This window comes from Aptenodytes forsteri, unplaced genomic scaffold (assembly GCF_000699145.1).
Source record: "Aptenodytes forsteri isolate BGI_AS27 unplaced genomic scaffold, ASM69914v1 Scaffold9, whole genome shotgun sequence".
In the NCBI taxonomy this organism is placed as follows: domain Eukaryota; kingdom Metazoa; phylum Chordata; class Aves; order Sphenisciformes; family Spheniscidae; genus Aptenodytes; species Aptenodytes forsteri.
In genome coordinates, this window is record NW_008796217.1 from 4,827,571 (window position 1) to 4,843,877 (window position 16,307).

Consider the following 16,307-nt stretch of genomic DNA (forward strand, 5'->3'; position numbering starts at 1 on the left):
GGGCAGAATTCCAGTGAGAGAGACTATTGGTACTTGATAAATGCAGTCCAGATAGGATCCCCACAGACTAAGCATGAACCATTTTATGAAAAATACGTTGTATGTTTTGCATATGTCACAACACCTGATGATATAAAATATAGTTTAGGCTGACCTGAACTGCCTGCATTCTCCGTTCATTGTACCATCAGCATCCCGTGGTGAGTCAGATAGCTTTGCTTTTACCCTAGTAGCACTCAACTCATTTTTTCCAAACATTTTTTTCAAACCTATGAAATTATTCTGAAGCAGGAGAAGGAAAAGGTCTCTTAAATCATGCCAGATACGCTAACTGGGAAAGGGTTAATCTGCCCTCAGGAGTTGCTATGTAACTGAGTCCTGCTGGGAGAGTCAGGGTTTCCAGCCAATGAGACTCAGTCCGACAATACAATGCATCTATCTTGTGTTTCTTGCGTGTTGTCAGTTATTGGAGTTTTTCTGAACTGGAATTACACTCCTGCTCCTTTCATACTCTCCCGCCGAGTCTTAAATAATTGTATTCCACACCAAAGTCAGAAAATAACAGTACAATGGTGTGCATTTATCCCTGAAAATGTTACTTTTGACAACTTTGACCAGTGTGTAGAAAGATCTCTCTTGCACGAGAACTAGAAAACTTTTAAAAGATGAGATTTCCCAAAGAACTTCAGAGTAGCACATGCCTTGGTTCGCTTTCAGGCCTCCAGAAAACCTTCTCCTGCCTTTCTGTTCTCACCTGTGCACATAGCCTTCGGCCCATTTGCTTGTGCAGAAAGAGTGGCTAAACGTCTCAACCTTAAGCTCTTCCTTCCTGCCTAAGATATTTCAAGAAGCCAGTATTGATTTTCCCTGCATCCTGATTAGACTCTTTCTTTAGCTATTCCTCTTCTTAAGGCCACTCAAGGCTTGAGGGCTGAAGCATGAATTCTTTAATTTCTCCTTACACACGCCAGGTGTGTTTTCTCAAAGTCTCACAGCTCAAGCAAAGCCTCTGTGATTGCGCCAATATATTTGTATGGAAGAGGTGGCACTTCTGAGGGGCTTTTTTGTTGTTTTTTTCTTTTTTCCTGGAGGAGATCCACCCACAGTCCCTTTGAAGGCTACTGATAAGATGAGGGAGAGACTAAGCTTGGCCTGTAAAAACACTACTTAGGAATCTCTGCTTCGGCTGTTGGGTTCTGATAGGAAGCAAGAGAGTGGAGTGGTATTTGTCAACATGTCGTTCAATTCTCAGTAAGTTTTACACTTCACTTAGATCTTTGTGCCTCATTTTTTCCAGTGAGGTTCTGCCTGATAATTTGTGTTGGCAAAGCTTTTAGCCTTTCTTACGTGCTTGCGCAGTCCTGCCCCCGAGTGACATAATGTTCCTGCATTGTTCAGCTGGCAGAATAGGCTTGAGTATCAGTGGTGTGTGCTTGTACTCTCAGCAAGTCTGTTTTTAAAAAAATAAAACAAATTAACAAGTTTTAGACAAAATTAGGAATCCAGCAGGTGGAACTAACTTTTTAAAGTCTTTAAATAACATGTATTCACTAACATGTCATTTAGGATCTGGTTGAAGATAACACGATGCTGTACTTTTTAAGGAGAATTCCGACACATTTCTCAGAATTGAGAGTGTGCACGTGCCTCATTCTTGTTACTAAACCTCCTTTGGGTTGAGGCTTACTTTCCGCATCCATCAATCTCGATAATTCCTTGAAGAAGTTGGGCCACAACCCTGTCTTCTGGCATATCCTTTGGGATACTTCATGCCAAAGACAGAATGGAAGGATGCAGCAAGGGCGAGACCTCGGAGCCATTTTTGCGAAGGAAAGAAGTTTCTTCCACACGTTCTTCTTTGCATGTCTCCATATAAAGACGGGTGAAGTCTGTTGTTCTGATAGCCTGATAAGAATACCTGGAAGATTAGTGTCCCATGAATGAGAAGCCTGTTCTTGAAGATGTTTGCCCAAAACTGTGGATGGATTAAAAGGAATGTTTTTTTCAGTGTGATGGCAAGGTCTATGCAGAATTGTTCAGTCAGAAGACGGCTCAAGATATCAAAATGAAGAGTTTTGGTCTGGTTTATGCAAAACAAATTTGATAGTTTTATAGACCTGTCAAGCCGCATAGGCTGCATTACATGCTTAGAGACCACCTTGCACATTCTCCACTACATGTGGCACAAGGAGTCCCAGAAGGGCAAACAATTCATGATACTGCACAATGTCTGGGGCAATATGCCGTTGACCACCACAATCTCCAAATGCACCCCAGCTCTGTAAGTCCTCTTCAGTTAAAGCATGTGTGTCAGTCATGGTTGCCCCAGCATGGCCATAATATGACTGGACATTCAGTCTCTTCTGTGGCCCGATATGGGAGTCTTGCAGACTAAGGGTATGGGAACTTGCAGATCTATTTAATCGTATGGGACTAGCTTAAGCAGGTTGAGACCAGGCAGATTTTTCTTTGTAGACTTAAATTGCAGAAGTCAAGTAGAATTTGAGGAATGCACCAAAGAACAATTTGATAGGTGTATTCTGGTAGAGTTTGAAAACCAGAAAAGATCTTGCAAGCGTTTTAGACTGGACATCATTCATGCTGCCACCGCTTGTTCTGAATGCAAGTGGAGTCTAGCCCAGCCTGATTTTTGCCAGGATCTTGTCTACATTTGAATGTTACATTGCTATAACAATGTAGGGTGGGAAAGCGATCTTTCCTTTTTGAAAGAGTTGTACCTGCAACAGCCCAATCGTGGACGGTTATTGTAGCCTAAAAGGGTTATACAGAATCCCTTACTTGCTCAGCAATAGTTACACTGTGAATACCTGTATGCTTGTAAAACTGACCCCGTTAGCAAAGTTTACTTTTCAGGCTACATCAATAAAGCTACAGTGATAACAGCATTCCTGAGAGGATGGGTGCCCTCAGTTAATTCACACAGTATCGATGGCACATATTCTACAAAAGAAAAGGGATGCCAATTTGCCAAATACATACCTCAGTTTCTGGGTAATCCTACCTCATTTACAGCAAAAATTCATGCAGGCTGTTCCCCAAACTGTGCCCAAACAGAAAGTACATCTGCACAATAAAATGAAGGTGTGATTGTACAGTGCATTAGGGCAACAGGTGGAGTAGAGGTGTTGGCATGATGGCCATCATTACCAGCAGATTTCAGGTGGTGTCACCACATTGTCATTACCTCTGCTAGCCAGGTAGCTATGCCAGCACATTTTCCAGTCACTCCTTCATCTTGCTTTTTAAGATGCCCACAGATAGGATATTGGACTGTTCTTTCAGTGGTTGATGTAGGTTTGGGAACTAGCTAAGCGGAAATTGGATTATCGTGAATACATGTGTCAAGCTGCTGAGCTTGTGGATCTATTGCAGTTTACAGTAGTGGCATAATCCAATCCAATCTGCATCAGGCTTTGTGACCAGAGCTCTGTGCAAGTGTGTTTCGGCTATTGCTGGCCTCTGGGATCCTTCTATATGGGTTGTCCCTGCAGCAGTGCAGGAGCACAAGTTCTAGATGCTGCTTAAGTCTGTCTTAAGTTAAATAGGGCTTAAGTAAGGTGTTAGGATATATGTCTGCACTGAGCTGTAGTTCCAGTTATTGCTCGGTAACTTTGGTCTTTTGTTGGAAGAAAGTCACTAGGGCTAACTTTTCACTAAGAGTTTAAGCTGCCATTGGTGAACCTCTAGAAATACTGTTGTCCCAATTTCTATTCTGATTCTGGTTACAACTAGGGTTGTAAGTTGTCTGTGTTTGGAACTCCATTTATTCTGCATTTTCTAATGTTACTTATTTACACATTGTGAGATACCTTTCAGGATATCAGAACATCAGGAAATACTATCCTTTTATTAGGTAGCTTTCTTTTTCTTTCCCTCCCTAAAAAAAGGGCAGGAACAAAACAGTTACTTGAATAGCATTTTGGAATCTCTATTTTTAATGGAGCTCTGTGCTCTTTCGCCTTCAGCCAACCATGAGCATATCCAGCATATAGGAAACTTTATTGTTAGAAGAAGTATTCTCTGCAGTTTAATATTCAAAATTTCTACTTGCTCTTCTGCTCTTTCCTACATCTTGCTTCTGCTTAGGTTTTATAGATCTCCCAGCCCTCATTCTCCCTGGATTATATAATGCAAAGTGTCAGTGCCATGCATGGCACTCCAGTTACCTCAGCGTTTCCATTATAACTCTATGTTTTGAGGGATTTATAGGCTAGCAGTAAAAATCTGTTTCTTGGCTAAACCTTGAAACAGCAGTTTCTGGTCACTTAAAAAGAAAACAAAATGAAACATTTTTTTTTTTTTTCCCCTCACTTCTATTTTTTCCTGGCAACCATTTAGCAGTGGTGTTTGCACTGCAGGATCCTCCTAAACAGCAAGTGTAGATTCAGTATGTAGCCAACTTTTAATATAAAAATGCTTTTTCTTTTTATATCCTTCAAAAATGCGTGTCATCCCGTCTTTAGGCACATGATGTCATTTCCTCTTTGCCAACCTTTCTGGAGCCTACAGCAGTCAGCCTTTGGGGCCATAGAGAGGTGCGGTTTGGTCTGTGTTTTCCTTTACTTGCAATGTGGAGGAGTCTTACAGTGTTTTTAAAAAAATATTTATCCTTCTTTGTCTCAAAACCCAGTAACTTACTATCTCCTTCTGTGTCACGGAGCTACAAATTTATCACAATCCAAAAAGACATTGGCTATATATGAATATCTAGAATACCAGGGCTATTACCAAAAACAAATTTGGAAAGGATATTAAATCTCATGCTTTAATGCTTAAGTGATTTGCTGTTAGAGAACAGGCTATTAGAGGACCTATGGGTGAGTTATACTTTGCCAATCACTAGAGATTCCTATATTTTCCTTAGAAAGATCTAGTAGCAGTCACTCTTAGATATGGGTTGCTGAACCATCTACACTTCCAGTTTTATCATACAGGGCAGTTCTCTACCTCTGGCTCCAGGCCAAAGGAGTGTAAAACACAGTATGGGTTCCAAGAAACGTGGTTGTGTGCTCAAGTTTGTGGAGATGAATTATTTTTATAGCCTTTAAGTTAAGCAATCAGCTTTAAAGGCATCTTTACGAATACATATCACTGATTAAAACAGACAAAAAGCCTTTATCTGTAAGTGACTTGCAGACTGGTTGCATGCCCAAGTTCTGGGTCTGGAGCTGAGTAACTCTGCTTTTCCCATCTAAAATAAGATACTGCTCTGGACTGAATAGTCTTTCGCCAGTTGCTGTTACATTTGAGGCCTGAAGTAATTCTTCCTGTTACGTGCAAATTCCTGTTTCAGTCATTGCAAATTGTGCATAGTAGCATATAGCATTCACAAGAAACCCCTTTTTGAGTTAATTTCACTGTACTTCATGTTTTTCCATGCTATTTGTGCCATTTTGTGCCAGTAATTTTACTGTTTTATTTTCTTCAGGGCCATTCTTGCTCAGGATTGATACCCATTTCCTCAGGACTACTTTGGAGTTTTAAATATTCAGCCATTCTCTTGTGACCCACTGATTTTCTTCCCCATAATCTTTTGACATCATTCTTGTGCTTGAGACACAAGGAAAACATCCTAGAACACTAAAAATACATGTAGTGAAGGGGGATTCATGTTTTCAGATTTGAAACCCTGTATCACAATGAAGAGGTAAAAATCAAAGCCCCTGTGTGTGAGGCAGGGTTAGTGAACTGCCAGTGATTCTCCCAGCAACTGACACAAAGGAATCTGTGAGTATCAAAGCTGAGGCAGCAAGCTTAGTGTCAGCTCTTGCCTAGGGAGTATGAGAAAACATCACTTTGTCTCTGCTTTCACTGCTTAAACACACACATCATTCACTAGTAACCATTTACTCTGCTGTCAAAACTGTTTCAAGAGAGTGCTACATTTGATTAATAGTAAAATGCGTGCATGCACAAAAAAAAAAAAGTCCGCTTCCCCTGAGATACATTTTGGAGAATTTTTGCATGTAGTTCTTAATTTTTCCATCCTGTAAATATGCTCTCTGCTTTCACTGCTTAAACACACACATCATTCACTAGTAACCATTTACTCTGCTGTCAAAACTGTTTCAAGAGAGTGCTACATTTGATTAATAGTAAAATGCGTGCATGCACAAAAAAAAAAAAGTCCGCTTCCCCTGAGATACATTTTGGAGAATTTTTGCATGTAGTTCTTAATTTTTCCATCCTGTAAATATGCCTGTAATGTTCCAGGAGTACTCTGTTGCTTCTAGTAAAGTCATTTTTATTAGAGCACCCAGTGCACTCATCCTAATTCTAGTTAATGCTCTCTCTCTCGGTGAATCATATTATGGCATCCTCAGCCTCTTGTACTAACGAAAAAGTGACCAGCACAAACGTGTGCAGTACATGATTCATAGTGCTGCTTTCTGAATTGTCCAGTGGGTAATTGCAGTACAAAAACCAGAGAAACAGATGTAGACCCTAAACCTTGGCTGTAAATTTTTGTTTTATGATCATGGGTTTCAAATGCGCTATGTCACACTGACAAATATACAGTAACACCAAAAGAAATAGAATTCTGACTTGAACTTTTGCTTTTTATTTCACTTGTGGCTAAGAATATGTTTATTGTAAAGTTTCTGCCATCATGGTTTGAGAGAAAACAGATCAAAGTGGTGATGTGAAGTCACAATTTCTTTGCACGGATAAAGTGGAAGATATTGGAGAGTTGTTGCCTACTTGCACCTCTGTGGGAGCTGGGTAGGCATTTAAAATATGTGGCAGTACTTAAAGTTTCATTACATTTGAATTAGAGGGCTATTAGTTATCACAATTATTATGGTTAGTCCTGATCTAAATTAGAAAATACCCACCATTTTATGAATGTAGCTTTTCCTGATACTCTGTTTAAGAAAAACAAGTATCATGCTATTTCAGAGTGAAATATGAGATACATAAATTACTGTATTGTAGAAATAGTATGCGAGCAAACCATTAGGCTATTTGAAGAATTTGTTAATTACATGTGGTTTTAGTAATAAGTATAAGCATTAGCACAACTATTACTTGTAATAAAACATGATGAGCTACCTGGTTCATTTAGATACAGTGAGAAAATGCAATCTTTTTCAATTCATACGCAGTTAAGCGTGACTTCCTGACATTTACTTTCAGAAGTTGCCAGTCTACGTTTTGAGGTACAATGGGCAGGTTTTATTTTTAAATATGGTATTATAAGACTGCTAATGGAATAAACATAACTGTATTTCTGTTTGTCTGATTTTGTTTATTTTAACTCACATGGGCAATATGTTGTTCTTGGCAGAAGCTTAAACTGTTCCTAGAGCGTTGGTCCACACAAAATGCCGTTTTCTCCCTAAATCGGAGACTGACAAAACATACTGTGTTTTGTATCATCCTTTCCAGTTATTTTTGTAGCGATGCGTTACATATTCCAAACTTCTCGTGCATTCTGTGTCGTCTGGTTAGAAAATACTGTCTTTTAATTTAGCTTTGCTACTCAAAACAAAATTGTAGCAATGTAGCCAGCTGAGATTTTAACAAAAAATTAGCCACTTTCCACTTGCCTTTTTAATACAGCAAACGCTGCTTGCTGTGCTGACGTGGTTTAAACAAGCCTTCCCTGAAGGATGGCTTTTTTGATAAACATGCGCTGTGCATAATTTTTGGATTACAGAGTGTCAGGGGCTTCTTCAGCTGGAGGAGTCCAGGCTGGGGGAAGACACCCCAACGGACTGAGAAAGTCCTTAAAAACTCCTTAAAAACATGCTGTTAAACTCCAGCGTTTGTAACTCTTCTGCCTCTGGAGGGAAGATGGGGAGAGAGGCTGCCTGCTGCAGGGACAGCCAGAAATCTCCCATCGGAGGGGAAGGAGGCTAAGAAAAGCTTTTGTTTTTATCTCTTCAAACGGATTCGCTTCCAGATTGCAGCAGGTCTTTTTGCTGTTGCTGGTTTTCAACGTGGGTATATCAGTTTCAGGGAACAAGTGTGTGTGCTGTGTGTGTTTTGTTTTGGGTTTTTTGTAGTTTTTTTTTTTTAATTCTTGAACCTGTGTGAAAAAGTTTTTTTTTAATTCTTGAACCTGTGTGAAAAGTTTTGTTGTTTTTGTTTTGGGGTTTTTGTAGGTTTTTTTTTTTAATTCTTGAACCTGTGTGAAAAGTTTTGTTAATACAATCTGCAGGCATTGTCAGAGAGCTTTCGGTTCATCAAAGGACTTTTGTGGAGAGGAGACACTGCATCCATTAAAGTGCCTGCGCAGGTCCCAGAGTGAGTCTCTCCCCAGCATTTCTTTAGGGTCGCCAGTTGTGTGCCATGTCTGTGCACAGTGTCCCCTGCTCTGCCCGACTCCCATCTTGGGCTTTTCAAGAAACGGGCAGTAATCAAGGGTTTCGTTTTCCAGTTTCCGAACCTGAGCTAGCTTTGGGGCGGGAAGCGGAGCTCCTCCGTGCCTCGGGAAACCTTTGCTCCAGGCCGGTGCTCAGTCCACCAGGGCTGAGGCGACTTGGCTCACTCGCTTAAAATGAAAGCGTGCACGTGGTCCTTGAGCTCATGTCCTTTCCAGTCAGGCAGAGGGAGTGTTTCCAGGCTGTTGGTTTTAATTTTTAAAGTGTCCGTAGGAATTAAGGACTGGTGGAGGCCTCAATGGAGTCTCTCTCTGTGAGAGAGACCTTCTGCAAAGCCGGACTTTGCAGAAGGTGGTTATTTACCTAAAAAGCACAGGGCTCCCTGCTGGCTTGATGTAAATGGTGGGCCAGCACAGTGCTGGCGGTGGCATCCTGGCCACAGACCTGGGAAGGCCTTGACACCTACTCCTGCCACGAGCAGAGCTGCCAGGAGTGCGGTTTCGCTGAGACCTGTGCAGGTGTTTTGGTAGGAGCAGCCCTGTGCCTTCAAAATGGCTGTGAGGGGGCAGCCGGGTCTGCCTGCCCCGGGGAGGGGGCGGCCGCGGTCTCCCCTCCCGGCACCCTGGGGTGGTTCCCGTTCCTCACGGACCTGCTCATGGCCTTTCTCCCTGCCAAGGACCTGGGGCTCATTAGCCCTCTGAAAGCTGATACAGCCCCTACGGGGCCGCGCAAGCAGCCCTGGCCCCTCGCTGCTAATCAGAGACAGGCAGGACCCGGTGGCCCCTGGGCTGGGGAGAAGAGGGGTCATGTGGCTGCCTCCTGCCCCGGGCTGGGTGGTGGGGACGGGCCCTCCCGGGCGATGGTCCCTGCCAGATCCAGGCTGTCGGGGCGGCCTCGGAGCAGTGGGCAGTGTGGCCAGGCTCTGCTGCAGCCATAACACACCTCTGTGTGATTTAGGAGTGAGGATAGGGGGTGGTGGGGAGAGACAGGACCTGACACACACACCCCCCCACACCCACCCCCTACCCCAGCAGGGTCGGGCCCATGAGGTCCATCGTCGCTGCTGGTGGTGTCAAACAGGGGTCCCAGGACACTGGTGTGCACGGGGCTGGGTTAGGGTGAGGCTGCTCCGCACCCAGGCCCACCGCCGCCCATGTCCCCAACTCTGGTACGGCGGCTGACACCTGCGCCTCACTTGTGGCCCCTCCGGAGAGGAAGGGAACGGGGGGGGGAGCGGGGCACAGAAGTTTTAGCAGATGGAGCTGGAATTTAAAAATTCTCCATTCTCTGCAACCGCCAAAAACATCGCTGCCTCAATTCCCACCCCCCTTTCCCTCCTCCTCGTTGGTTTGCTTTTTTTTTTTTTTTTTTTATTTTTTTTTTTTTTTTCACTTTATTATTTTGGGTCTTTTTGCAAGTTGGCCTCCCCGCCCGCACCCGTCGTTGCCGCCCGCTCAGCGGCAGCGGGGCGACTCCGGCAGGGCTGGGGCTAGCGTTTGCCTGCCCGCCTGCCTGCTTTTTTGCAGGGCTGCTGGGAGTTGTGAAGGCGTGTGAGAATCCTGGGAGCTGGTGATGTCAGACCGCTTGGGTCATTTGAAGGTTAGCAGCCTGGGAAGGGTTCACGGAAAGTTCACTCGCATATATTAGGCAATTCAATCTTTCATTCCCAGTGACACAAGTAGTAGGAAGTGAGCTGTTCAGAGGCAGAAGGATCTATTCACGGCCGAGGGGGATCCCGAGTCCCTACCGGAGCCGTTTCATCCCGGGGAGGCGGGCGATCGGCGCGGCGCGGGACGCGGCACGCACCCGGCGAGCGCCCGGGGAGCGGGACTGGCTCTAAAGACATTTTGGGGGAAATTGATGGGAGCTAAAACGTGGAATGCGGCTCGCTTCCCCCCATCTTGCTGGATTGGCTGGGCAGCCTGGAAAATGGTAAATGATCATTTGGATCAATTACAGGCTTTTAGCTGTGTTGTCTGTCATAATTCATGATTCTGGTCTGGGAAAAAGACCAACAGCCTACGTGCCAAAAAAGGGGCAGAGTTTGATGGAGTTGGGTGTACTTTTATGTGCCATTTTCCTCCACACCTAGAGGAAAGCACTTTTGCAGGCATTCTGTGCAGGGGGAATCATGTTTGACTGTATGGATGTTCTAGCAGTGAGCCCTGCTCAGATGCTGGATTTCTACACTGCGAGTCCGTCTTCCTGCATGCTCCAGGAGAAGGCTCTCAAAGCATGCTTCAGTGGATTGGCACAAACAGAGTGGCAACACCGGCACAGTGCTCAATGTAGGTCCCAACTGTTATTTTTCCACTTTAAAGCAATTATTATTATTATTATTATTATGATTAATTATTTGCATGTATTTAAAAAAAATACTTGTAATTAAGCGCAGGGGTAATGAGGGGTGGGGGGAGCTTTTGTGCAAAATGCGGTTTGCAAGCTATTTTTCTCCTTTTGGCAAGAAAGGAAAAAGGAAAGAAGCACCGGGCTGCTTTCTGTTTATCCCTTCTCATGTAGCATATTGATCCTAACAACAATTGTGGAGCCAAGCAGGAACACATAAAATTATAATACAACACAGCAAATACTTGCAAAACTCCAACCAGTAAAGGACGAATTTACATGACATCTCTGTGGTAGTTTTTTTCCTTTGCCTCCTTAATCTAATTTTGTAGCACGTTTGATAATCTGGATGCATGTTGTCTCGAAGTGCATTTTAGCAGAGCAGCCAAGCAATTAAAATGCTGCTCTGTACGGTTCTTGCAAAGATGTGGAATTGCAGTGGGTAGGTGCCATTCCAAAAATCAGACAGTAGTTTTAAGTTTCCTAAGAAAAGGCAATATTTCTTTGTACTGACCTTGCTGCCACCTTTCTTCTTCACTTTGTTGCTCTAAGAAGTTGCTGTTTTGCTAGAAAACTACTTACTGTGAACACCCTTTGAGTTTAACCATCAATTATTTCTATACCTTGAGATTCGGGCAGCGTTGCACTGGTAACGCAGGAGGGAGAGTTAGTGGTAGGACACTCCTGAAAAATGTATTATTATGTTATAGGGCCTTGATTTGTTGCTGAAATACATAGATGGTAAATAATGGCAGTATTTTAACACCACAGTTTCAAGTTTGAGAAATGACAAAAAGTGCCAGAAAGCATCACCTTATACTCTGCATAAAAGCTTGCAGGATGCTTCACTGCTCTGACAGTGATTTAGATAAATGACTTGGCTATCTATCAAAATGTTTTTAGCACACTCTCGGGCACTTCAGTACACTATTAACCGTATAATTCTGTTTGAAATTTTTGTTTTGCGTATGTTAAAAAGTTACCTAGGAATTAGAATAGTTTTCCCTTTGATACAGTTTATCTCAAGGGGGTGGAGGGGGAATTGAAAAATAAATTAAAAAATGTTTGGTGAAATAGTGTGTTTTTCACTGCTCAAAAGTTTTCAGTCACCATATGACGTTTTGTGTGGGTTGAGTAATGAAAACAGAATTGTAAAAATCAGGGACTACCAGCCTACAACACTGCAAATGTTTTGATGTCTTTACAATTAAAATTAGACTGTGAAGTTCAGCATGGGATGTTTATTTTCTCTGCGCTGTTTTCAAAATGCTTCAAACAAGATATGAAACAAAGCTTATACTTCAAAATAATGTTACTAGGTATGGGAGAGCTTCAGTTGGGGGGGGGACCCCAAAACAGATGTTTTACTAAAAATGTGTTTTCCTCCTTCCATGTTTTAAACTTTAGTATAACTTCAGCAGTGATATTGCGGAAACTTGGAATTAAATAAACTTTCCTGGAGTAGGAGTTATATGCTGTTGTTAAAAGCTTGCATTCGCAAAGTATTCTTTAAATAACTTCTGGTTTAAAAATGTCCTGCTCATTCTCTTGTATGTTGTTAATACCTAGAAGCAAGATTCTTAAAAACAAAATATATGGTGTTTGTTCTTGGGCAAGTTAAACACAGGATTACCCTTATCAGAATGGAATGAGTGGTAAATATGTCATTTGCCTAGGGCCTGTGATAAGAGACAAGTGTTGGTAACAGCAAAGTTTAGCTAATCAAAGAAACTCATATTAACAAGAGTAAATAAAAAATACAGGCAAATGCATTCAGGAATCCAGTCTCGTAACTTTGTAAGCAATAGGATTAATCTTTACTGCATGGGAATTTAAAATCAGGCCGAAACCTGAATCATAATGCGGTGGTTGTAATTTGAACTGTGAAAGTTAATGGTACTGAAATGTGGAAAAGCAATTTAGTTAGGGTCCAAATGAAGAATTCTGTTTGATTTCTAGAGCAAGTTTTGTTTTTAATTTTGAAGAAAGTGTAAACGCTTCATGTGTGTGTGTAAATATATGTAAACAGATTATGAAACACTAAAATTCTCTCAACATGTAAGATTTTACCTTGCATCTCTTGAAAATAATGACAAAACCAGAATTTTTGTGGTCCAGAAAGCTTTTAATGGTTTAAATGTTGCTCCAGTGCTTATAAATACAAAGATAGCAATGTTTGATTCTGATTCAAGTGTTTCCTGATTCTCTGTTTTTAGGAAGACCTCTGTGATTTAATGGAATGTAATCGTAGCCAAATTTCGAAATTATTAGACATGTAATAGCTAAGGGTTTTGGACTAGTTTGTTGTTTTATTTTTGGCTCTGCCGTAAAAGCGGTACACCTGCAGCCATTGCTTTAGGCCTTAGAAATATTGCTTTGATAGAGACGTGATTGTAGAGTAAAAGGTAAATGGTTGTTGAGGGACTAGTACATGGATAGAGCAGACTCTGAACAGGCCAGTAACAATCCCAGGCAGCATCAGGGTTTCGACTGAAACACTGGCAAAATTGGCCACTGCAGGGGTTAGGGCAGAATGCTGTAGGTCTCCAACTTCAGTACATCTTCAGTATGTTAATCCCGTTATGATTCACTAAGCAAGTACACTCCTGCAGCATCACGAATTTTCTAGTCCACAAGGGTCTGCAAAGTAAAAATAGAGGGTAAGGCGCAACCCAAACATGACCTTAACTTGTGTGGTATTTTTTTCCTCCCTCCCTGTGGGAGGAAAAACCTGCTATGGGTTGCAACCCAAACGTTAGCCACTGTATATTGCAAGATGTGTTATGAGCACACAAAAAAACCCTAATTTTGCACTCATATGTGTTTATGTTTTATGTGATATTAGTTATATTGGTATAGGTTTAAAAAGAAAGTATTTATTTGCAAAGAAAATTATGGACTCAGAAATGAGAGCAGAACCAACTGCGCTTTTAATCATGAGTCATTCTCACTCCTTTTCTCATAAGGTAAAAATCAGGTCAGTATAATCGAATTAGATGAGAATAGTTCTTAAGAGGACAAAAGAGGTAAGATTGCAAGAATGACTAACTTACACTTTTTTAAGTAAGGTAGAATTTTCTGCTCCCTTGTAATGCAGCGACAACAAAACACAGAGAAAACAAGTAACTTTTGGTGAAACGTGAGCTAACTGAATGCTGCGGAAGTGGGAACGGGACAGGCCGTGAGAGAGAAAGAGCTGCAAGGAATGGCAATTTTCCTTTGGTCTTGTAAAAGCCTATTAAAAAAATCTTCTTTAGGCTTCATTAATTAAACGGGCAAAAAAACCAAATGAGCAGGCCCAAAACAAGAGTAAGTTTGTTTGGCAGTGTGTAGTGTTTCAGCTAATTATATCGAGTAGAAGACTACTGCCTACCGCATTTTGTTAGGTTTAGAAGAACAAGAAATTTGATGAAGGCAAAAGTTATGGATATGGTAGCAGAATGTAATAGGATGTCGAGGCTCTTGTAGTATACAGTTCTTATTTCGGTTTGGTGGGAAGTGTTTGCCCAGAGAGGATCTAGCAGGTATTAACTTTCAGAAAGTTCATGAAGATGGAACTCCAGAAGGCATGCGTTTTCCTTCTGAATTCCAGATTATTGCGATGTTTGGGTCAGGTTCTCGTTCCCTGCAAGCACTGGAAATACTGGAAACATCTGTGCTCAACAGAAAAAAGCTCAGTACTTTATTTTCTTTCATCTTTCTGAATTTAAAAACAAACATTTTGAAGTGAAGGACTTGTAATCTGCATTCCCAAGTATCAAATTGCTGCAGGTGTGTTTGCTAGTGCCCAGAAGGCAAGATCTGTTTGAACCAGGTTATTTTCTTTAAAGTTCATCTATAAACTTTACAGCTAAATCACTAGGACTGATTTGCTTAGGGACACAGTCTTTGTTTAAATTTTTATACTTGTAGCTTAATGCCCTGAAATATGTGATGAAAAGTGTTTGTTTCTGATCCCCTTCATTTAAAAAAAAAAAAAAAAAATTGCACGGGGATATTTTTCTTCAAATTAATTGAAATGAGAACTGTTCTCTACGTAGACTCTGATACAGCTAGCCTGATTCAGCTGCTGGCACAGGAAAACTAATGGACACGCACCACTGTCAAAAACTCCTACAGACAAAAATGATGAGAGGCGTTCGCTGGTGAAGTCAGGGTGGGATAAGCTTGGAGGAAAAGCGGTGTATCTTTGGGTGACTCCCCGCTTGCCTGATGAGTCTGTGCAGCAAAGGTGCAACTTGTCAGAACAAAGCCAGGCTGGCGCGGCGCTGCCTCCAAGAGGGTTACGGCGAAGTTAAGGAGTTGAAAGAGAGAGATAATGTTTCAGGCAGCGAAGTTAGTCATCCTCACATCCAGTTAAATCCTCACTTACTGCTGAGCTGTCTTCGTTAACCATGTGTGCGTCACGCCTGCACCGCAGCCCGGCCGAGCTGAGGGGCTTTGCTCGGGGGTGCACGGGGAGCGAGGCGCCCCGGTCGGCGGATTATGCTTCCACCTCCCCTAAACGCCCCAAGTGACTGTTTTTGCTCAGGTCTAATTTATACACCGCCCTTTACGCAGCCGATGAACTGCGGCTGTGTTACCCAGCCAGCATTTAGATTTGGGAGCGGGGTTGTGAAAGGGACATTGTGCTCAGAAGGACTGCTGTCTGCCACGGTCGGCCGCGCCATGCCCCATCCTATTGAGACCTCAAAAGCAGAGCACAGCTGCGATGAGTTTCCAGATCTGTTTGGCCGTGGGGACCGGCGCTGGTATGCGTGCGAGCAGGGGGGAGCATCCCTCTCCCCCTCGCAGTTTCTGCCTAGGGGGCTGGCAGCAGCCTCCGAGCAGCGAATTTACAGGGGCGGGCGGCTGGGGCCAAATTAGTTGTGGTTTCGGAGGGCTTTCCAGAGCTTCGCTAGGCTGTAGCACGCAGCCCCATGAGGAAGGATATCAGTTGATGTATAAAATGGCCAAGGAGCTTCGGTAAATAGACTTTACCCTTCAAATCCAGAGGTCCTGGCAGCGGCTGTGCGGGAGGGTGGGGTTGTACTTTTCCCCTTCCTGTACTTGGACACTTTTGATTATCCAGACTTTCTGGGACTGAGCAGGGCTGCCTAATAACAAAGCCTGCATAATATAATTGCCTAAATAGGCCTATTGTCCTTTTCAAGTCACTGTGCTGGGAAATCTTTCAACTTTTTGCTGAAAATGTTGCATCTAACGTTTAGATGGCTTCATGGCTACGGTGAGGAGGAGATCCTTTTCCCTCATTTCTCATTGCTGCGTGGCTGAGAAGCTGATTATATTCCTGCCCCCTATTGATGTTTACTCCTTTTGGGAAGCAAATACTTTAGCCTCTTCTGGCAGGGTAAACTGCCAAAAGTAATAGGCCTGGAAATACAAAGCTATGATTGATTTTGACCTTTGCTCACGTGCATGAAGTCTGTCCCCATGCAGTGTGACCCATGCCACTTCTTGCTGAAATCCAAGCCCTTTCAAACCAAATGGAACTACGAAAATACAAGCCACGAAATGCTCAAAACTATTCTAAAATAACAGAATAATCATTTTCTCTGTACTGCAAGAAAAAGCAGGAGGGTAGCAAATCTGGATTTTGTAGCAGGCAAACCA

The 16,307-nt window shown here is 42.6% G+C and overlaps 1 protein-coding gene across 2 annotated transcripts in view; it reads left to right on the forward strand.

Moving 5' to 3' along the window:
- Positions 1–16,307, forward strand: part of RARB (retinoic acid receptor beta) — a 217,077-nt gene that overhangs the window by 110,651 nt on the left and 90,119 nt on the right. The window contains exon 1 of one of the 2 annotated variants that reach the window (XM_009288615.2): positions 10,331–10,636. The exons of the other annotated variant lie outside the window; for it this stretch is intronic. Within the exon in view, the coding sequence (XP_009286890.1) occupies positions 10,480–10,636 (157 nt within the window). The 5' untranslated portion in view covers positions 10,331–10,479. Of the gene's footprint in view, positions 1–10,330; positions 10,637–16,307 lie in introns of those variants that run through there. 2 annotated transcript variants of the gene reach the window in all.